The sequence below is a fragment of the Drosophila yakuba genome, chromosome 2L (assembly GCF_016746365.2).
Source record: "Drosophila yakuba strain Tai18E2 chromosome 2L, Prin_Dyak_Tai18E2_2.1, whole genome shotgun sequence".
NCBI lineage: Eukaryota > Metazoa > Arthropoda > Insecta > Diptera > Drosophilidae > Drosophila > Drosophila yakuba.
Genome location: NC_052527.2, coordinates 16,913,120 through 16,936,106, shown reverse-complemented (window position 1 = coordinate 16,936,106; position 22,987 = coordinate 16,913,120). Strand labels below are relative to the sequence as shown.

Genomic DNA, 22,987 nt, shown 5'->3' with positions numbered 1-22,987 from the left:
TCCCATCCATCGCCCTAATCCTGACTGATCTCTGGGCTAAATACCTGTTAACCTGTTTCGAGCACAAACAAGCAAATGTTTCTCCCAGGCGAACAAAGGAACCCTCTGCGTTGCCACAACAAACGAGATTTTCTCAGCACCTCCTTTGGCCGATGATCTTATCGATGGTGCGAGGGTGGGCCCTCATCAAATTGGTTCCTTTTCCCGTTCCCGTTCCAGTTCCCATTCCCATTCCCACAGGCCGTGGCCCATATTTTGCAATTTAGATTTCTATTCATTGTCTGGCCGGAGAATATCCTTTCTGCGTGCTGGTTGCCCCTATGCGCTCCTTTCCTTCCGCTCACCGGAAGGAAGTGCACAAAATTTGTGTGAAATGTCTCAAAACGTCGACCTGGGGCGGGCACAGGAAATTAGCAGAAAGTCGAAACATTTGGCTGTGCAAAGAAATAAAATTAGAATTTATGCGTTGTTAAAGTGGCAAAAGAAGTGAATTTAAACTAAGATCTCCCACCTACCTTACTCAACATAGTAGTTAACTTATTGGGGCATTTAACCATTTAGACATTTAGTTATAAATTTAGGTAAGTGGTTAGGTCATTTTATATACTTCTTAATTATTTGTTATATTTATTTATTTTATATTACATTTATTATTTTTACAATTAAATGGCCATAAGAAACAATGTGTGCATACACTAAATAAGTCATTTTATTTCAGTGTTCTTTATAAAGTGATGCATATAAAGTATCATTTTATTATCCACTATTTTTTAACTTTGCATTTACTTTGTTTTAAAAATCTCTGTATAAAATAAGATATATATATATCATTTTTCATATCCACAATGTTTTAACTTTGCATTTACTTTGATTCGAAAATTGCAATAAAAAGCATTGCAATTTGAGTCTAAAATAGAATATATAGCACCAATTACTGGTCCAAGAAGTATTCCTTGGGAACTTCCAAAGAGTTCCCTAACTCTTCCTGATCTCCCACCCTATCACCTCTGACAAGACTCGGCGTATTCATCAAATTCACACCAAACAAAGGGAGCTGAGCGAATTCCCACCGCACAACACAGCACACACTCGCACTCAAAGACTTTCCCAAGCCAGACACCTACAAATTCCCATAGCAAACAAATTTGACTTTTGCATACCTGTGCAGCAGGGCCAGGATCTGAACCTGTTACCACTACGGACGAGCCCCTCCTTGAATGCATTCGATTCTCACGGCCAGCAACGGCAACACTCCAACGCACACACAAAAGGACATCCAACCCTGTGAAACAGGTTGCCATGAGACCGAGAATGGGAACCAGAATGAGAACAGGACGATGACAAGTCCTGAAGTAGGCGCTTCGTTTTCGTTTCGTTTCGTTTTTATTGATTCAGCTCGTTGATCATAATAAACGATTAGTGTAGCACCGGAGGATCCTTGCTGATCCTTTAGATTTTGCGCTGGGAAATTCCTCAATTTTTTATTGTTCTGTTATCCTTTTTGTGTGGACGATATGAAGATATGGGGATGAAGCAGGGGCTGGGAATATTAGTTAGTAGGTTCGCCATCGGATTTTTGGGCGAGATTTACAATTATCAACAGTTTGTTTTTTCCCAAATATTTTGATAAAAAATGTACTCAGCTTATCGGTAGATTATTTATGATTGCTGCTGTCACTCAAATGAATTATATCGTAAAAACACAGCAAGCCTTTTTCCAAGAATTTTCCATTATATATGGAAGAATTGCCAGACAAGCTTACATAACATTGCCGCATAACCAGACAAAGACTGTCAGGAATTCGCCGTTTTTTAAGCAAATGTAAACACACCTTTAATGCCAAACAGAGGAGGAATTCTCGGAAGGATCCCCGGAATTCGAACTGACTCTCCTAACCGTTGGCAAACGCTTTTTACGCAAATCTAGCTGCATTTTTTACGCAAAACTAAAAAATGCAGGGAGAATCGCGAAAAGGTTCCTCCGTTTCCTGGAAGCTCGGCTCAGCCCTTCCACCCGCCGGATGTCCCGATGGACAAGCCGCTAATCGTCGTGCTAATGGCTTGAGGATGCAGAAGGATATCCTTCCATTACCCTGCCACCCGCCGTCTTTATTGTGACCAAAACAAATAATCACCCATTGGTCATATTGTTCAATGCTCAAACGGTCTTTACGAGCGGCCCATAAAGTTATCCTTTCTTGCATCCTTTTGAGACGCAGTCCTTCCTCGCAAGCAGTTCTGCCGTCAACTTTGCGCATCGCATCCTTTCGAGCCCTTACTCGGAACTCCCTCGCTGGAAATTCGCCAAATCATAAACTGCAGCCTTGAGTCGAGGACACTGCATCGCACATTATACACATGCATAGTTCGAATGGAAATGGGAGTGCCATATAAAGCCATTAGCGCTCCCATCAAGGTCGCGGATTTGTTTACATTGACTTGGCCGACAATTTAGGCCTAAGTGCTCAGAGACATTAATAGGGAACCCGAAAACTAGAACAGCCCAAGGTCTGTCTGGATAAGAAGACTGTATTTTATCGAACTTTCCAACAAACAACATATCCATGGTATTCACGTGAAATTAGAAGAGCTCTTTGTTCTATATAATGCTACAATTTTAAAAAAACTTGTTTTTAGATTTACTAAGATCAAAAACCGATCGGTTTAAAAAGCTTTATATTTTATTATTACAAAAATTGATCAATATCTTCTTGCACCAAGTGTATGCCCAGAGATGAAATGAAAATCTATAAATCCATACATTTTATTAAATGAAAATCAATTCGAACGAAGCACATGCAATATTTAAATATTAATTGGTCACGGGTGATTTGCCACAAACCCATGGGAGATCCCTTTTATTGCGCAATCTTCCTTTCACTCAATGCGAGTATATGGCACAGTAAATGGGGATTTTTACTGCCTGCTGCTTTAGAAGGAATCCAAAATGTACGACGCTTAGCTCGCTTCACAGGAACTGTAATTTCCTTGGCGAACTTCTTTTGTTGGCACACCCTGAGAGCCGGGCCAGTTTTCTCCCCTAGAATCCTGAGCACACGCTTCTGCCACATTCCCCCCACTCGTCCACAAGGACGAGTTTCTTGTGCGTCGCAGCCAGATCGGGAATCTGCTACCCAAGAGCCAGGATAGTATTGAACAAAATGGCTGAAGCGTGGCCAGGAATACGGAAACTACGGAACTGCGGAACTGCAGAACTTTCACACGCGTTGCACACAACCAAGACCAAGACTGTTTTTTCGGGGTGTCTTGACGAAAATCTTTCGTTCAAGCAAAAACAACAGCTGCAAAAGCAAAGAAAACCCCGGAACAGGGAAAGGTCGTTGCGCCTCAGCGACCCCTGGCAACCTCCTGCTCCTTCCCGAACCCCCTTTCTCGTCGGTTCTGTGTTCCAACCAACCAACCCCCTGATTGTACATTTCGCAAAAGATTTATCGAGACAAAGCCAAGTTACCAAGGGGTGGAGACCTCCGAGCTGCACATGCGCAACAAACTTTTGCTCGTTTTTTAAGGCGATTTTCTAAAGGCGACGGGGTGGAGTTGCGTCTATAACATCTATAACATATGCATAAAAAGGTCTGTACAGATATATGGGTTGTGCAATGCGATGTCGTCACACGACTTGGCGCACACCTGGTCACGAGTTGCCATGCGATCCATGAGATCCAGGCGATCCGGGCGATCCCTTCCGTTTCTGACCTCAGGCAAACTGGCTTCGATTCGTTCTGGCTGAGCGATATGTTAAATTAATAGTTTACTTATGTAGAACGAAGTCGTTCTAACAAAGCCTAATTACCTTTTACTTTCCTCCCAAAAGGCGAAAAAACGAATTTTCCCAATCATAATCGCTTTATGGCCCACCTACAAAAATCCCTCAAAGAAAGGGAGATTGTCACAACACTGGCCCAGCCAGAGTCAGTCGAGGGCGTTACCTGATTTTCCCCGCTTTTCCGGGAAAACGCGTTATGGTTTTATAGACACTTTTTCACATTCACCACGAAAACTGCAAAATTGTGAACTGTGCACCCCCAAGGTGGCATGCATAATGCGTTTATGAGTGGCCAAGGATCCCGCTTTCCTTCTTATCCTTATCCTCCTCCTTCTCTTTCCCTTCCGGGGAGTGTCCTTTGGCCAACGGCGACACTTGCTGTGGTCAGCGATGCTCGGTTTTCGCCCTAAACCCCGCGTCCAGAAAACCCGGAATAGATAATTTGCTGGCAACCATGAAAATGGTTAGAGAACTTTGCTCTGCCGCTGTGTTCGCCGGAATTCCAAGGCTGAGACATTTCACGCCCTGTATCCTTAGCAAGGATATGAGTTGAGTTCGGCTTTGAGTAGTGCCTTGAGTGGAGTGCCACATTTGAGTGAGCTAGAGTATTTGAGTCAGTCTATCTCGAAATAGAACGAGTTTTATGAATGTTTCATTTATTTGGATGTACACTACCATTTTATTACATATTTATTATACTTTTTAATTCTGAAGTATTTACATATTTAATAAGTTCTAGTTATTTTAACTAGCCTATCAATACCAAGTAACACTTCAATGTAGTGCACTTTTAAGATCGTTTTTCATCTAATTCGTGAGATTTTGTACAAACAGTAAAAAATATGTAAACCCAAGTGTCAGCTTTACTTTAAAAATATTACTACATATTGACAGCTTTAGTGACCCTTCAAATAAAGAAGATCTGAAATATTTCAAAAAACATAGTGACACATTCTGTCAGATTTGAGTCGTAGCAGTGCTACCTTTCTCACAGATTCAGTGGTTCAGCTAAAAAAAGAATCTGGGCTGGCACTTCAATTACTATGAAATGTCCTGCAGGACTCGGTAAAAAAGGAAGAGCAGCTGTTGGTGGTAGAACGGAGTGGGGGATATTTGTGGCGCGTGCCAGTAAAAGAACACCGGGCCTAGGCCCTAAAGTAACGTTCGTTTCAGGATCAACGATAACAATTACTCAAACAGGACGACGCTGCAGCTCAATGTGCAACTGCAACCCCGAAGAGAGTGCTCCTTGCGGGGCTCGACGAGGATCCTGCCGGCGAAGAGGGGACTCTCTTTTGTGCTGGATCCTTTGCTTCTCCAAAGATTGCATAAAGTAACGTATTTTTTCCTGCTCTTCGGCAGATGATAGCTTCCTGGCACGTGTGCCGCGTTCTAAAACGGCGCTCACTTCTCTCACTCCTCTCATTTCCGCTGTCTAATTCGGCCTAATTAAATCAATTTGATGTGGTTACACAAAACCATCATCTGCCCGATTTGCAGCAACCATAACAGAGAGTAGAACACAACACAAATCTGTGGCAAGTGTCTCTGCCTCAGCACCGCTTGCATCACCATTCACCAGTTATTTGAACATCAATTATGAGCAGAGACTCGCACTGAATGGATGCTGATGCGTTTGAGGGGGTTCTTTGGAACGGGGATTCAGGGGATGGGGGATAGCGACAATCCGGCCGACATCCACAGAGGATGAGCAGCACTCAGCATGCAGAGACATTCAATGGAGCAGGCCCGCGCACAAAAAGGGTGGCACAAGCCAAGATGCATCACAAAAGACCGACCAGCAGTGACAGGGTCGTCCGACAGAGGGGATCTTATCTACAGTACCATATGCTAAATATGTATTTAAGTTCCAGAATTTTGAAAATTCACAATAGCTGTCAAGATTGCTAATGCAAGCGGACTTGTACCAACTCGTTATAATCATAATAGAAATTCTTAGGGAGACTTTACTTACACTATTTTATGTGCAAGTAAAGTGATTCTCTCACTCGAATTTCTGATAAAATTGTTGAACTAAGTATAGCAAGAATGTCTAATAATTGCACAAGGTAAAGAAGTATAAATAGTTAATTTTAAAAAGAAGTATAAAGTGTACATTTTATATGTATACGAACACAATTTATCCTCGTTAATAACACAACATTCCAGTGCATGAGCTGCTAAAAGTATCTTGCACACATAACAGATATGCCCCAAGAGGCACCCTCAAACCTCAAGCCCCCTTGTGGCACCACTGCACTCTCGGAAGCACAGAGCAAAAGCTTCAGCATCCCATCAAGCTAACCTACATTCAGGTCACTTGACGAACTGCCTCAATGTGAGCAGACGCCATGCCCACCGCAGCGCCCCTGCGACCCCTGGAAATGTGAAATGTTACTGACCCAATTGGGTTTGCATAACCGACCGGGGCAACTGTCAATGGCCAGGGAAATGTGTTCCCAGGGTCAGGCTGGCAGACCACAAATCTGCTACTCGCCAACTGTCCCCAATTACATGAAATTATACCCAAAATAGCCCTTTCAGTTTTGATTTTTTCCTCTTTGTCCTTTGTGGCGTCTTATTGTTGGCAGCGTTTAAGAGCCATAATTGTGCGGTTAGTGTTCTTGAGACCATGTGTCAAGTGGCCTGACAGATTGTGGGATAAATGGAATGAAATGTCCGAAAGTGAGAAAAAGTGCAAAAATCTGTGCATTAGGAGGGAAACCCCCCCACCTATAACTGTGCCACATGTATTTGGAGTCGTAAACGATGAATATGTTATCAAAATGCTGTTAAATTATTGTCAACGCAATTAAGTAGATCGTGGGGTAAATAAAATATGAATTATTTGATCAGTTTCGCGTAAACAACTCAATTAAAAACTGAAGAACTCGAGTTCTTCCCACAATCGGAAACACAACAATACCAACAATAGCCCGAAATCCACCCTCATAACAATCGGAATCCCAAAGATATTTTCACACCTCCCCAAATGAATTATCAGATAGCGGGATCACCTGTGCATCACTGCAATTCCCAGGATGTCGGGAAGCGGAATCCAAATATTCCAACTGTAAAATGAGCAACAAAAGCAAAGAGAAAGATTTGCGGAAATCAAAGGGAAGTAAAGAGCGGATGTTGTGCACGCTTCGCGCGCAAGCGTAGCGGAAATCAAAAAAAGGACAATGAAAGGACGAACGAAGAGAGGCACCCAGATTGTGGGTGAGGAAGTAGAGGTAGAAGACGGCGAATCACATTTTACCGCTATGGGATCGACATAGCGACAAACGGATGCGAAACACAATCACTTCCGATTGCGGGCAGGATAGAGGACCACACACCACTGTGTCCACTCCTAGTTCCTTCAGCTGGTGCCTTTATCAATTATCATCTCTATTCCTACATCAATTAAAATCTCTTTATGACAAAGTCTATTAATACAATATTCCTTTTATAAAAAACTTATGCTCTCCTTCTTGATGCTGGCTCTTAAATTAAATTGTTAACTGACCTCTGCAATTTGGGTGAACTGAACGAATGAGTGGATTCAAGATGCCCAAACAAATATGTGTCAGTTCCAACAAGTGTTTGTTTGTCTAGTCGCGCCGGATAATTTATAGACCCAGCGGGTTTATCAACGCCTCGAAGTTGCGTTCCCACAACTGTTGCATAAAGCTGATAGAACGTCTCGATCGCTGCCCGCACGATCTCAATTTATTTGCATTGTAAACAAGAAAATATAATATGTATGTACACATGTATGTATAGCAGCAATCATAAAGCAAAGGAAACAAATCGGAAAGGGCGCCCTTATCACTGTGACATTGAGTCGCTGGGGGCCGAGTGCGGGGAGCGAGAAGTCGATTGGAATGGGCAATGGAATGGAAAATGTAAGAAACCCAAACAAACAAACCAATGAACCAACCAGTCTATAAAAATCACTTCCCATTGCCATTTAACATGGAGGAACTTGTATAAGGAAAATTTAAAACTGTAAACGGAAATCTCAAATAAAACTGCATTTAAGCACTTGGTTAAAAAGACTTGTAGCTATCCTATAATACAAATTTTTTAAACATGTATATTTATACATAAATAGTGTAAGTTATTAATAGATTGGGAGTGAACCGATAAGTTTGTTTTGTGCCATAACCAATAAATAAAATTAAATCTAATATATCCATGTTAGAATAACGAAATATAACTTTAAAAATCTGTTTTTTTAAGAAAAAAAAAATCTTTAAAACACAAAAACAGCATAAACTGTTCATACCCTTGAGCACGGTAAAACTAAGAGTAATGCGCGTGCGCAGCTCTGCTGTTCTCTCTCGCAGTCACGTAAGTGTGTCAGACTTATGTGGGTGTGTGTGGGAGAGAAGAGGGCTCAGTTTTCCTACCTCTTACTCCCTCTGACAACAATGTGCTGGGTCGTTAGAAATGGTCAACATTTGTTTTTGATCTTGAGCGTTTGGCTTGCAGTGGTTGGGATCGGTTCTTTTGCGCGTTTGACGTGCAGGAATGCCGTCCACAAGCGCGGCCAGCGCAGTAACAGGGTGTTCCTTATACGCACGCACACACTCGCACCAGATGGACGCCACATGAAGTTCACCCACAAGCGAAAACAAACGCGCTGTTGTGCTCTCATTCCAGTCCGATATTCTCCACACACACACACACACTCCTACCCTCTCACCCCCTTCTCCAACGACACCCTTGTTCTGTGTACTTGAGTCATCGTCCTAAAAACAACACAGCAACGAAACGAACTCCACTTTAATACACTCAAAAAAAATAATTGCATAAGCTTATAATAGTTGAATGATCTGCGGAGAGATATTCCAGTATATAGTACACAACAAGCACTTTTGGAATATTCAATAATCAGTACTATTTCAATGTGTTTAAGAAAATCTAAGGAAAATACAATCCGAATATCAAGATTTTTCATTTAGTTTTTGTTCAGTGTACGCCGCTCACACTGGAGCTTCTTCTCTGGTGTTGCGTTCATTGATCGCCAAAGCCAATTGCTTCGAGTTGAGTTAAGTGCTGCGTCAACGTTGTTGACTTACATACTCGACACACACACAAGCAAACGTAAATATATCTTGCTTGCCACCCCTCCTGCCGCCCAACACCCACCCGCCCCTGTGCCCACTCTCGCTCCATATTTCTTCGACGTCTTTCACCAATGGATTTTCATTTTACGCTTTATATGGCTCTAATTGAGTGCCTTTCAATTGGGTTATGGATTAATTTTTGTGCATAAATTAAATATCCATGCACACATGTCTCTCTATAAAGCTTGTGTCTGCGGCATTTAGAAAGCAATTTCAAGTGGAGAACCAGCGAATGTGCAATACTTTCATGCGGAAACAAGATCGGCCAAGAAACTAGTAGTAACTCTTGATAAAAATCTTGTTATCCATCAGGCAAATGAGATATACATACATATGTATGTACTTTCCAGAAGAAATGCTTTTGTTATATGACTAAACTGATCCAATATTGACAACACGCAAACCAGTTTATCTTATCTGATAATATAGCTCATTACTACCAACTGGTGCGACGTTTCGTTTATACGGTCTGCGAATAATACCTATTAATTTGACCCAAATTGTGACCACAGAAGGCATAAGATTGTATACATGAATTTACACACATAAAGGGAGTGTCGGGGTTTTCGAAATTGCTTGAGTCGCATATGGGCGAGAACTACATAAAGGGTATTTCTTATTAAAAGAGGAGCATGATACTTTTAGGCGGTACTCACTGTTCGCGAGTGATTTACCTATCCGCTTGACGCGCACCACGTTCACAGCCACTGCTCCTGGGAAATGACTCATGCATTAGCCATCGCCGTGCTCGTGGATAACTAAGAAATTAGTCAGAGATTGGAGAAGGTAGCGCTCCAATCATGACCACCCAAATGCCCAAACCCATCGTCATGCCGATCATACCCAGACCAAGCAGACCTGTGCCAAGCAGCCCCAAAAACACCCTGTTCGAAATCGGTCTTTTCGCTGCAGTTGAGTAAACAACGAAGTCAATATGGAATTCTTTTTGGTTTTTATGTAGTTAAACTAAGGAGAAGACTTTATTTTGTAAAATGCAAGAGTATATTTTGTTTCTTGATGTTTTCTGCTGCGGTTGCGGCTTTTGCGTTGCTGTTGTGTGTTTGGGTGTTTAATGACTTTATGCATAATAGGTAAAATACAATTACAATATCAATAGCATACGTTATACATGGGTTCGTTATTCGTTATAATTAATTTTAGGATCAATTTCGCCTCGTTCTCGTACATTCTGCTTAGATCTTGTTTGTGATTAGGCTTTAAGATACTTAAGTATTTTGCAAATACCGTTTGTTACTTGTCTCGGTTTAATTCGTTTGCGTGTTCAATTCATTAGGCTAGCAAATGTGTCTCGTCAAGTATGCGTGGATATATATTGATAAAATACTGCAACTGCTGTGTTATATGTACTTGAATAGTATGTAGAAAACAAATGCAACGCCGTCGCGGGCCGATTGCTGTGCGAATAGAAGCCTTGTGGGGCGGCCGGCCCAACAATAGATATATTTATGCACTTTTCGAATTACTTTATGCGGTAGGAATAAGAGTAGGATACGCTAGGGGTTTCGTTTGCTTTGTTCTCGAGATTAGCGCTTAAGTATAAGGGGAGCGGGGAGGGGAATGGGTTTTTTGAGCGGGTTGACTTAGAACAGACCCTTCTTTTTCTTCTCCTTCTTGCCATCCACGTTGTCCGTGCTGCTGTTGGCCCCCAGGCTGCGTCGCTTGAGCTCCTCGAGCGTCACGTGGTTGACATCCTCCCACTCCTTCTTCTCGCGCTCGAACTCGCGTCTCTTCTCCTCCAGCTCCCGGATCTGCAGCTCCAGCGCCTTCTTGCGCTCTTCGTGACGCCGCGCCAGCTCCAGCTCCGAGTCCCTGAGCTTCTGCATTTTCTCCTTGACCTTCATGTCGAATACCTGCTCCATCTCGGCCTCCATCTTTTTCATCTTCTGCTCGTGCTCCCGCTTCTCCTCCTCCATCTGGGTAAGAGGGTTCTTGTTGGACAGCCTAGCCTTGCCGTCCACCAGTCCCAGTTCCGATAGTTTCCGGCAGCGATAGTTCTCGTAGTGGACGTTGTTCGTCACGTCCTTGAGGTCCTGTAGGTGAGTGCGTATGACCATGTTGCGCAGCGCTATAAAGTCGCAATGCGTCAGGTTCTCCACCTCCACCAAGCCCCAGGGATAACGCCTGCCCCGCACCTTCTTTCCGTCTTGCTCGATGATGGTGTTGGCACCCACCACCGCGAATGGCACTCGGCTGCGCAGATTCTGCGTGGTCTTGGCCTCCTCGGCCGCATCCTCCAACGTGGCAGGGAAGTCGTAGATCTTGATCTTGTGCTGGGCGATCTCGTTGAGGATCTGCTTCTTGAATAGGTGCACCTCGTCGGGCGTCATGGTGTCCGCCTTGGCGATCACCGGCACCAGATTCACCTTGTCCGACAGGCTCTGCATGCAGGCAATGTCCAGCGGCAGGAGTCCGTGTCCCGATGGTGCTATGAAGTAGAGGCAGCAATGCACCCGGCTGTCCGAAATGGTTTTACGGTACACCCGCGACTCGGCGGTCAGGTACTCCTCGTACTTGCTGTCCACGTACTCCAAAATGGGCACCCAGCAGTTGCTATTGTCCACGGCATCGCCGAATCCGGGTGTGTCCACCACCGTGAGTGTCAGATTGACTCCGTTTTCCTTGAGCATCACTTTGGTGGCCTCCACGGCCACGGTCTTCTTTTTACGCAGCGAGGGGCCCGGATACTGTTCCGCGTTGTAGATGTCCGACAGGAACATGGAGTTGATCAACGTCGACTTGCCCAGCCCACTGGCGCCCACCACCATCAGGGTGAACTCGAATCCCCTTTTGACGGCCTTGCGGTAGACCTGATTGGGCAGGTTGGCGAAGCCCACATAGCCGGCGATCTCCATGGGCTTCTGGCGCACCGGGAGCGGTGGCTTCTGTGGCTTCTGCGCCTGCTGGTGCTCCTTCTCCTGCAGATCGTGGGTCAGTTTGTTCGAGTCGCCGTTGGAGGCGCCTCCGCTGCTGGTGTCCAGCTTGCCACTGACGGCCACTGGCACACTGGGCGGCTGATTGGGCGGTCGTCCACCGACTCCCACCAAGGACTCGCTGCCGCCGCTGCCGTTGGTGGCAGAGGACGCCGACGCCGATGCCGACGCAGCCTGCTGCTTGTCGCGAAGAGCCAGTTGGGCCAGAGTGCTGGGCAGAGCGGAGATGGCGCCGCCGCTGCCGCCATTGACCGCGTTCGAGCGAGGACTATTCATTGGAATAGCGCCAAATTCGCCTTTGAGCCTTCGATATTCGTTCGCAGGTGGGCTTCACTGTATTTATTCACTTTACTTGCACAGAACCGTTTCTTTTTACCCGCTTTTGTCACGCCTACGCCAGCTCTTTTTCGCTCTTACTTTTTTTGCATTTTCTGTGTCAGTAGGACCGTGCGCAGCAACGCGATAAATACTTCTGCTCCGCTCTCGCACGCAACAACAACGCCCCAGCTCAGGCGCAGTGTGACCCTGGAAAATACTAAAGGGGAGCCAGGAAAATACCGAACTACGCTTGGAGTGAGAGCGCATGAGTAATACCACACATACAAACAGAGATACACACACGCACACAGGCGCAGCAATGCACATGCACATGCAAACGGGCAAAGAGGACTGTTTTTCTGGAGGCCTTATCACTCGGAATGGAATGTTATGTTTAAAAATAGGCAATGAAACGCATTCATGTGTCTGGGATTCCAGATTTCTGGCCTGAATGACTGCTCTTGAGTGGCCACGGATCGCATTACAATCGCCCGCTGATGCACAGGAAGAAATTATTCGTCGAGATGACTTTGCATTTTGCTTTACGTCCCGGGTCCAGCGTCGGATTAGTGAGGGGTTTTTTGACTACATTTAGAATATGAGTTCTTGAAAAACATTTTTGAAGTAGAATTTTATTTATGATCCATTTTTATTGGGAACTAATTTTCATGATACATGAATATGAATAAAATGTTTCTGTCCCCTATCACTACGCCCTTGACTATTGTGGTTTCGGGTTCCTTTTGGTTTTTGCAATGTTGCAATGTTGCGCATGCCCGTGAGAGCAGCACAAAGCTGAGCTTATTTCTCTCGCCGAGAACTAAAGATGCTTCTTTCGAGAGGGTGTTGTTATTGTGACGCTGAGAACGCGACTTTCGCATCTCTCTCAGACTCTCGCTTGCGACTTGCCATAATTTCATTTGACTTCCTTTGGAACGATGTCGGTGAGCTAACTAACGCTCTTTGTGGGCGTGTGAGAATTGCCATAAAAAGGAGCTGGATAATAACTGCCCTCTATCGCTTGACCCGCTTCATGCTCGAGTGTCCTCGTCGAAAGTTCCCACACACGCCTCGTCCTGGCACCCTGCCCACCTCCCTCTCCGCGTCATCGCATGCCGATGCACACACGCACACGGACAAACCCCGTTGATTGTGCGCTCTCCGTTTCTGTTTGTTTGTAATTTAAATTCTCATGCACTTCTGGCGATCGTAACTGCGGGATGGGGTGGAGGAGGGAACAGGGAAGAGGGAGGTACTAACCACCACCACTAAGAGGGTCCTGCGTCCTACTCCGCCTGCTTTGGTGGTGGTGGTTTCCTTCCTTCCTTCCTTTCAGTCATCCAGGCTGCCTTGCTTCCGAACTTCCCCCTTTTGCACGTGGATTTCCACCAAACGCCGTCTGCGCGACATCAAGGTGATCGTGAGAAAGTTTTTTTCTCACATTATTCCACAGCGACTCCTGTTTTAATTTTAGCCTCTATCGGAATTAATATGCATTTATGAATTGATATGACTCGCGGTGGCTCGATTTTTACCCAAGGGGACGACTGTACTTATTGGAAGATTTACAGTTGTTGTCGTCAGGGGAAAAGGTAAATTAATGGAACTTCAGGGGAATTTTGTTGCTACAGATTCTCTTGTTAACATTATCTGTACTAATGGGGCTATAGATTAGATTCAATGTTTATATTTTATTTATATATTTTGTAGATGAATAAATTAAATAAATGAGTAAATAACTTACATATATTTGATACCTTTAATATATTAAACAACCCACAGCAATTTGAAGAACCCGAGAGAGGTAAAGAAAGATGATGTAAAACAAGTCTAAAAAATGAATTTCATCTATAATGTACCTTTACTTTTACCAAATGTTTTGTTTAAATTTAGTTTAGTTGTTTTTTGTGAAAGTAAGCAATTTATATCATACAAATTTTACCCTTGCCATGGAATACGAAACTAGATGTTTCTTACGACAGATGCTAGGTCTTAAAATGTGTCACCGCAACTGCAACCGCAAATCTCTACAGCGAACAAATCCACCTAATCTCCTCGCAACCCTTCCTCGTGTTCATAGATTTGTGATCTTGCGCAGCTGTTTCGCATCAGGCACACTCCATACGAAACCCATTCGGAGACGCATCATCTTCTTCAATATTATGTAAGATGCTTGCCAGCAATTAGGGCCCGCCAGAAGCCAGAGGAAAACCCCGTGCGCCCCTGGAAAGTCAGTTTTCCTTAGCGCCGACCATTGTCCGGGCCAAATGCATTGTTCACATGGCCCGAAGAAGTGGCGGGGGATGCAGCAGGGAGAATGGAGTCGGCAGATGTGCCAATCCTTGGCAGGATGGCACGAGAGCAAGGACAGTTTAGTGCAAATGTTGGCTTAGGAGCAGCTGATCCTCAAAAGTGGCCGTTACATCAGCTGGCTTGGGTCATCAGCCATTGGGATCAATGATATGAAGTCGACCCAACCCATCATATGTATTAGTTATTTAAGGTTCGCCCAATAAATTTCAAAGTGTTCCTGAAGTTCCATAACTTACGGCCCTTACATACTTCTACAGATATCTTTAAGGGTTTAAACTTCTTTAAATACCATGAAAAGCTATTGCCAACGTCATAACATTTTAATTCAAATTCTTCAGAGAAATATGAGATTTCACTACTCAACAAAAGGGTTTCATTATGTCTGGGTTTTAAGTGGGAATACTCCACTTGATTTCGACAATAAACCTTTCTTTTTTAGCTCATAAAGAAATAAAAATTTCCTTATTAAGCTAAGTATAACTAAAATCGATCAAAAAAAAAGCCAAAAGCAATCACCGCACGTGTGACGACTCCATTTTTTCGACAACATATAAATTATAGAATTGTTTTTTGGGGGAAAAATACTTTTTCCCCTTTTTGGAGTCTGGCAGAAAGAACTTTCCAGTTATTAGCCCGACTCCTGGCTGGCCATTTATCAAATTCATAAAAATGAAATCTCCCACAGCAGGAAAAACAATCAAATAGTTGGGCGGCCCGTCACGACTTCTAATGCCCCGCAGACCGCACACTTCACTCGGATTTCCCCTCGCTGCTAAGCGCCATAAAAATCAACAAGGAATTCATTTAAATCAACATATATCTTGCCCAAAGGAGGAGTTCTATTCCTGCCCAGCATCCGAAATCCACTTGGGTCTAGTTCCGTTTGGATCAGTTCACACATTTGCTACCGTTTCATATTTTTCATGCTCATTATTTCACGCATGTGCATATATGTATGTATGTATAAGCGAGGGGGTGCGGGGGCGTTGCAGCTCGCACACCCCAAGTAATAACTGCAGTTCCCACAGCTAAAAATACATACCCCAAAGTCACTAATTTGAGGTTGAGAAAGGTCTCCATCTTCGTCTTAGTCCGCCGGTGTCTTTACTCTGCCTCAGAATTGATTAAAAAAGAGGGAAGTAGATCGTCACTGGTCGACAGATCGAAGCTCCCAGCTTCGTATGTACACCCGACCGGGTGTACAATAAAAATTAAAGTGTTTTAATGTGTAAATCGTGCGTTGGGAACGACGCACCGAGGATCCCAGCCCGGGAAGCCCCAAAAAGGAGGACTGGCAGACACAGTACAGATACAAATACAGATACAGGCCTGGCTACCGATCGGCAGCGATCGTGCCACACTTAATGGCGTTTACCTTGATCCCTGAGCCGGGAATGAAGAAAAAAGGAAAGAGCGAAGAGAAGCCACAGCAGCGGCGTTTGGGGCTGATATTGAACTTTGATTTCAGCCTGGTTTCTTCGTTATAGAATTTCAATTCTCCGTTTCTGAAGAAGCTCGGCAGACAGACTCTGCACGTTTCGCCAGACGATTGATCCACATATGTCGGATGGTTCTGAGGTTTCTTCTCCCTGTCCCGTCCCATGGCACTTTTACATTCTGCCAGCTCATCGTGCTCATTTCGGGTTTCGTGGGAAAATGTTTGCCAAATTTGCGGCGTTTAAAGGAGCCAAAGTGATCGCTATTAAGCAGGGTGATGTGCTCGTCATCAGTGCAGAATTCAACCGAACCCCATGGTTTTGTTGCTTTAGATGGTTTAGTTGGTCAGCCGTAGCCGTGGCATTTATTCAATTTACAAAAGTTGACATCAGATCAGTGCTGCAGAGCTTGTGCATGATGGATGATCGCCACAGATCATTGCTCAACACGGGATTTACGCTCAAGCCGCGAGGGATCAATTTGCACAACCAGGGTTGCCAGGCGGCGCAATACGTTTACGATCCCTCCCAAAACTCCCCAAATCGGTCCATAGTCCATAGGTAGATCTACGTCAGCTGTCAGCTGGCGCATGACCCGCGTCCGTGGTTATTGACAACTCCTTTGGTCTTAATCCTGCCAACATCGTAAAGTAATAAATTTGCCTGAAAAAGAAAAATCTGCTGGGGATCGGCTATAAAAACTGGCCCAGTCAGGTAAGCTCCGTAATGATTGACCCCGACCCCGATCCGAGTCCCATACCCAGGTCCGATTCTGATCCATTGCCAGTCGCGATCCCGTCCCAATCCCAAGCAACCCCCTTAAGACGCTCCTCACGATGAGCAGGGCAGGCAAAAGCGGAGAATTTGAAAATTTGAAACTAAGGATTTCGCCTTGCAAGGGGGTTGGGTTGTCACGGGGTTGCGGCAGCTGCGTCGAACAATTGCCAAGGAGTTCTCCTTAATGAATTGCAAATCATTCCATTCGCCGGGCATTGATCAAGTTTGTCCTTGCCAAGGGTGAGATCTTTGCAACTAAATTTGCCATCAGCCACCCAAAAAAACAGGCATATAAAACATCTGTCGCTATGCTATTCACAGATAATTTATTTCCCAAAGTCAATACGTATTTCCAATATTTAAAATAACCGTTGACATTTCTCTGAATATCGTTCATATTTAAAATGCACTATTATTATAAAAGGGAATTTTATGATGACCAATACATGTCATACATCTTCGGTAATCAATAATTTATTTCCTTTTAAATACTTATTCTAAAATGATAAGATTGGGTTTATTTAAATACAAATACAACTGGCTATAAGTTTATTAATGGCCATGATAATAGAATTTAGCTTTTTCCTGTTTATTCTTTTAACTTTTAGTTTAGGATAAGCAATGTTCGTAATGCTTTAAAATATAAAAAACCTATATAATGACTTGGCTTACTCGAATGTTGTGATGTTTCTCGATCAGCCTCGACTTAGTCGCGTTTACTTGAGCTAAGCTCCTATTTCCACTAATCCTCCAGATTCCGCAATTTCTTGACTCGACAACTCTGCCTGCCTGGGAATTTCACTCACTCACTCACTCAAATCTCACTCCATGTGCCCGACTCATTGGAATTGAGATTGGGGTGGTGGTGGTGGTTATGCACTCACTCACTCGCTCTCCGGCTGAGTGGAACTGCGCTGCTGCGGTGAATAGCTCTCAGTCTGCGGACGGCGATCGTTGGACTGCCTACCTGCCTCTGCCTCTGCCGCTGCCGCTGCCGCTGCCCGCGTCACCAGGTAAGGAGTTCCTCGGTTTCACTCGGGGACTCGTTTCTGCTTCGGCCCGATTCGTTTTTAGCCGGTGTCCGTCGACTCGGAGGATCAGTATCCTTTTGGCATCTTGCGAGCGCGGTCGTTTGCCGCTCTCCTTCGAATGAACATTTAGAATACAACGATTTGAAAACTAGAACGATCTGAAACCGCCTGTTAAGTTTTTGTTGTTCGGACATTACCAAGAAGTACGTGCAATAATTGTTACAACTATTTTCGAACTCGAGCCAAAGTTATTGTGTTGTGAAAAAGACCAATTCGAAGCAGAAACATCTTGGATTATCTTCCACTTGGATATACAAATTAAAATCGTTACAAAATGGATTACAAAAACGATATTAATTCCGACGACGACTTCGACTGCTCCAACGGCTACAGCGATAGCTATGGCTCCAGTGGACGCATGTCCAATCCCAATGGATTATCAAAAGCAGAACTGAGAAAGGTGAGTTTGCTATTACTTACTACAAATATTAACTAAATAATTGGATAATAAGTATTTATCAAGGAATACTAAGAATGCCTTATGATAGGAATATTTTTTCAAAAATATGTAGTTTCTTTAACAATCGAACCATCTATTTTTAATGGTCAATTGAAACAATAATAATTTTTAAAATGAAGTGAAACATATTTTATACAATCAGATATTCCTAAAAATTAAATAAATTCCAACGAAATTAACAAATTCTTATCTTCTTTTTTTTAGACAAACAAACCGATTATGGAGAAACGTCGCCGAGCTCGCATTAATCACTGCCTCAACGAACTAAAGTCCCTTATCCTGGAGGCGATGAAAAAAGACGTAAGTATCTTGCCCGAGATTCAAAACAGGGAAAGGGAGCGGTCCGCCCGCGAATTAGAAACTAGCCCCCGATCCGTATCGGTTGACTTTCTTATAGATTATATCAGCCCATAAAAAACCCTTAAGGCACAAGTGTCCGAAGGGCGGCAAAACTACAAAAGAACAAAAAAAGAAACAGTATAAAAAGCAACTCCTACGACACAAGAACTAAAAAAAACACAAGGCAAGGGCTCTAATTGAGTATTAAATTTTATTGATGATCATTACACGAGAGCGCCGACGAGCAGTCAGTCAAGAGACCAAAAAGTGTTAACAAGTCGAGGAATTACGCAGAAATCGCCGGAGATGCGAACGAAACCAGTTTCCAAGGAGTGATCCTGCTGTGAGAAACTACAAAGCAGAAATCAAGTAAAATTTGCCGCCGCAGAATTCTGCAGGAGAGTCGGACCAAAAATCAAATAAGAAAGACATTGAGGGAAAAAAGCAAAAGTAAACAAAAGGTTCAGACAGGGGAGCGGGGGAGGTCGAGGGGGCGGGGCTGGCGAGCGACCTGCGTGGGAACCTTTTGCTATATGCAGTCCCAGCGGCGAGAAAGGGACGGAGAATCGGAGAGCGAAGACTGCCGAAGATCGCACTGCGCGAAAAAAGACGATCAAGAACTGCATTTTCAGTTCTTTTGACGAAAAAATTAGCTTATATGAAATCTACAAACTTTGTATATGAGTAGATCAGAGACTAGGTTTAGAATCAAGTCACTTTCCCAAGAGCGGTAACTATTACCCAGGACATGTGATTTGAAATCCACTTTTTTTTTGTCAGTGCACAGTAGCAAGATCAGTCGTTCTTCTCGCTGGAGTTGCTGAATCTCACCTTAGTCGTGTGATATTTACAGAGTGGACTCGACTGAAGTGGATTGCAGATTACACGCGAATAGCTGGACATATGAGGCACGAAACGTGCTTCTTAACTTTGTTTTTTCCCAAGCCATTGAACTTGTTGTAGGGCCCCAAACAATTAGCCCGACCATCTCCCACCCCATCCCCAGTTCATCAGTATCTGACTTTGGTTCCTTCGTCTTCTATACTTTTAGCCGGCTCGTCATACCAAACTGGAGAAGGCCGACATACTTGAGATGACGGTGAAGCATCTGCAGTCGGTACAGCGCCAGCAGCTCAACATGGCCATCCAATCGGATCCCAGCGTGGTCCAGAAGTTCAAGACGGGATTTGTGGAGTGCGCAGAGGAGGTGAACCGCTATGTTAGTCAAATGGATGGCATCGACACGGGTGTTCGTCAGCGGCTCAGCGCCCATCTGAATCAGTGCGCCAATAGTCTGGAGCAAATCGGGTCAATGAGCAACTTCAGCAACGGATACCGTGGTGCTATGTTTCCCGCCACAGCTGTCACGGCTGCTCCCACTCCGCTGTTTCCCTCGTTGCCGCAGGACTTGAACAACAACAGTCGCACGGAGTCGTCGGCTCCCGCCATCCAAATGGGCGGACTTCAGCTGATTCCCTCACGTTTACCCTCGGGAGAGTTTGCCCTGATCATGCCGAATACCGGATCCGCTGCTCCGCCTCCGGGACCCTTTGCCTGGCCAGGATCTGCAGCAGGAGTCGCAGCTGGAACAGCCAGTGCCGCCTTGGCCAGCATTGCCAATCCCACACATCTGAATGACTACACACAGAGCTTCCGAATGAGTGCGTTTAGCAAACCAGTCAATACCGCAGCTCCGGCCAACCTTCCGGAAAACCTTATCCACTCGCTGCCCGGGCAAACGCAGCTGCCCGTAAAGAACAGCACAAGCCCACCGCTGAGCCCGATCTCCTCCATATCCAGCCACTGCGAGGAGTCGCGGGCTGCCTCGCCCACCGTGGATGTGATGAGCAAGCACAGTTTCGCCGGCGTCTTTTCAACTCCGCCACCAACCAGCGCTGAGACCTCCTTCAACACCAGCGGATCCCTCAACTTGAGTGCCGGAAGCCACGACAGCAGCGGATGCTCGCGATCGCTGGCCCACTTGCAGCAACAGCAAGTGACCTCCACCAGCGGAATCGCCAAGCGCGACAGGGAGGCGGAGGCCGAGTCCAGCGACTGCTCCTTGGACGAACCCTCGTCCAAGAAATTCCTAGCAGGCGCCATCGAAAAGTCAAGCTCCGCTTGGAGGCCGTGGTAGATCATCTGCATCTGCATAGGCCACTTCTACGTTACGTTTATACATTGTTAATTTATTTCATTGCAATTTTTTTCAAAGATCACTTCAATGCTTTAGAACCCCATTAAGTTTCAACGATTTCTATATGTTTTTATGTATCCCCGTTTCGCTTTCTTCATTTTAAGTTCAGCTGTGATTTTGTATATTTTTTGTGTAGTTCTCGTTTAAGCTCTTTATACGACTATTATGTAGCTCATTAACTAAATATGTTCTTTAATGTTTCTTTAACTGACCAAGTATTTAAGCACTTAAACGTGTCTTTATTTAAGTTATGTAGTTTTCATTGTATAGCGTTTATCATAGGGTCATTTACGTTTCTATTTTAGTGTTTTAATAAAACGATTGTAATTTTAACTTTTAGTTAATGCAAAATTCAAAGGAGTGAGAATAATCATAATAAAAAACAAATGCTGCAAAACAAGCAATCAATCGAAATTTAATTGTTCTTGGGAACTTAACAGATTAGAATTCGGAAATTCAAGATCGCATTAATAATCTAGTACTTGAACTCACTGGAAAATCGGAAGCTGAACTCAAACCCATACGGAAACAGCCTTGTCATATATGTTGGTTGCATGTTTTCTCAAAGTTCGATCGAATAGATAACTCGAAAATAAAGCTTCCAATTCATGCTATATAAGCTCTAGGCGCACATTCAGTGTGTGAAAAACAAAATTATTGCAAGCAAGAGCGCGCAGTGACTTTCAGGCGTGCATTCAAAAATCTTATTTATAAAATTTCACTTTTACCATGCCAGGAAGTGTGTTACAATTGTTAATAACTGTGGCGATTCTGCCAGTTATTAGTTTGGCCGCTAGTCCTGCAGATGGTATGCACAAGTACCGTGCTTCTCCAAAACTCACGGGTCCTGTGAAACTCCTACACGATCCCGAGGACACCATTCTGAACACCTTGGATGGCGCTCTGGAGAAGATCTCCACTATCTACATGCAGGCCTTGTTCGCTGGTACCCACACACCGGAACTAGAAGCTCCGCTGAGAGCCCTCGAAATGGAGTTGTTCGATCTGCTGGACGAGCTCTATAATCAGAATCGTCTCAAGGACTATATAAAGTACGAGGCGGAAGTGACGCGACAAATGATAATCTACAACATGCTCAAGAGATTGTTTGGCTACACACAGGAAGTTGAGGCGGGATCTATATGAGCTATAAATGCTAAATATATTTCCTATTTATAAATCATTTTATATATGCAAATTGAAAGCAGTCGATTTTTTATTTCAATAAATTATAATATAATACTTTTCTTTTTGTTGTTAATACTTGTATACCCTAGTAAGGTGGTAAGACGGTAAGTAAGAATGTTTTGTTTTATTTAATTATTTTTGTTTTGAAAATAATTTTAAAATGTACTTTGCGTAATGGGTATATAACAGTGAAGGTAGAATGATTACGTAGCCAAAGTATGTCCTATACATATATACCAAATGAGAAATGTTACTGGATTTATTTTTTAATGATTTTGGTGACCTTAAAACTATTTGACTTACAAATCATTTGCCTTAGATTTGACCCAAAATGTTTATTTTGATCTCTGAATAAAAGTGCTTGAACAGGGTATCCAGATATTAATTGATCTACATCCTCTATCCCATTATTAATTTTAAGTTTTCCCTTTCATGCCTTTCCCTTTCGACCTTTTTTAATTTTCTTCACGATTTGATTTTACTTCCGTAATAACTTCCGCAACAGCCTGTTCTCGTCCTGCGGCTGCCTTGCGTGTGGCTGTCGAGTGTCGCCCCGCCGTTTAGGGACTCAGATCCTCGAAAATTTCGATCCCGGACTTCCCACACTCAATCATATCGGCGCTGCTGTTACCCGATCCTGCTGTGAGAAAGGAACAACACCTTCGCCGAGCGATCGAAAATTATCATAATTTCCATTTCCTTCTACACTATTATCCTTTTGCATTTTCAAATACCGTTGCACTTGTTCGTGTGTTTCCCACACATGCTTGAGATCCCGTATCTATGCTTGTTTGCTTTGTGGTTGTTCGCATATCCCCCACCACTCGCCTCCTTGCATTCCACTTGTCTCGCTGGATCCTTCGGTTTCATTCCTTTGTGCGCTGTGTTTGCTGTGATTTGATGCTGGGATCGGGATCGGAATTCTGTGCGTTTTCCGTGGGGTTTCGGCTATCACATTTGTTTTTACTTTTGATTTCATTCTTGGGAATCTCTGTGGGAACGCACACCTACCT

The 22,987-nt window shown here is 44.0% G+C and overlaps 4 protein-coding genes across 4 annotated transcripts; 3 read left to right on the top strand and 1 right to left on the bottom strand.

Moving 5' to 3' along the window:
* Positions 1–1,004: 1,004 nt before the first annotated feature.
* Positions 1,005–1,453, top strand: LOC120320867. The gene is made up of 2 exons (XM_039371813.1): positions 1,005–1,352; positions 1,421–1,453. Exons 1-2 carry the CDS (start codon positions 1,218–1,220, stop codon positions 1,451–1,453), a joined length of 168 nt encoding a protein of 55 aa, XP_039227747.1. The 5' UTR covers positions 1,005–1,217.
* An 8,394-nt stretch (positions 1,454–9,847) lies between these two features.
* LOC6528558 (protein peanut) lies at positions 9,848–12,328 on the bottom strand. The gene has a single exon (XM_002089566.3). It carries the CDS (start codon positions 12,129–12,131, stop codon positions 10,506–10,508), a length of 1,626 nt encoding a protein of 541 aa, XP_002089602.1. The 5' UTR covers positions 12,132–12,328; the 3' UTR covers positions 9,848–10,505.
* Positions 12,329–17,320: 4,992 nt separating this feature from the next.
* On the top strand, positions 17,321–21,200 carry LOC6528557 (protein deadpan). The gene is made up of 3 exons (XM_002089565.4): positions 17,321–18,190; positions 18,455–18,550; positions 19,641–21,200. The coding sequence occupies exons 1-3, from the start codon at positions 18,065–18,067 to the stop codon at positions 20,724–20,726; spliced, it is 1,308 nt and encodes a 435-aa protein (XP_002089601.1). The 5' UTR covers positions 17,321–18,064; the 3' UTR covers positions 20,727–21,200.
* Positions 21,201–21,419: 219 nt separating this feature from the next.
* On the top strand, positions 21,420–21,992 carry LOC6528556. Its single transcript, XM_002089564.3, has one exon. It carries the CDS (start codon positions 21,516–21,518, stop codon positions 21,930–21,932), a length of 417 nt encoding a protein of 138 aa, XP_002089600.2. The 5' UTR covers positions 21,420–21,515; the 3' UTR covers positions 21,933–21,992.
* The last annotated feature ends 995 nt before the right edge of the window (positions 21,993–22,987 follow it).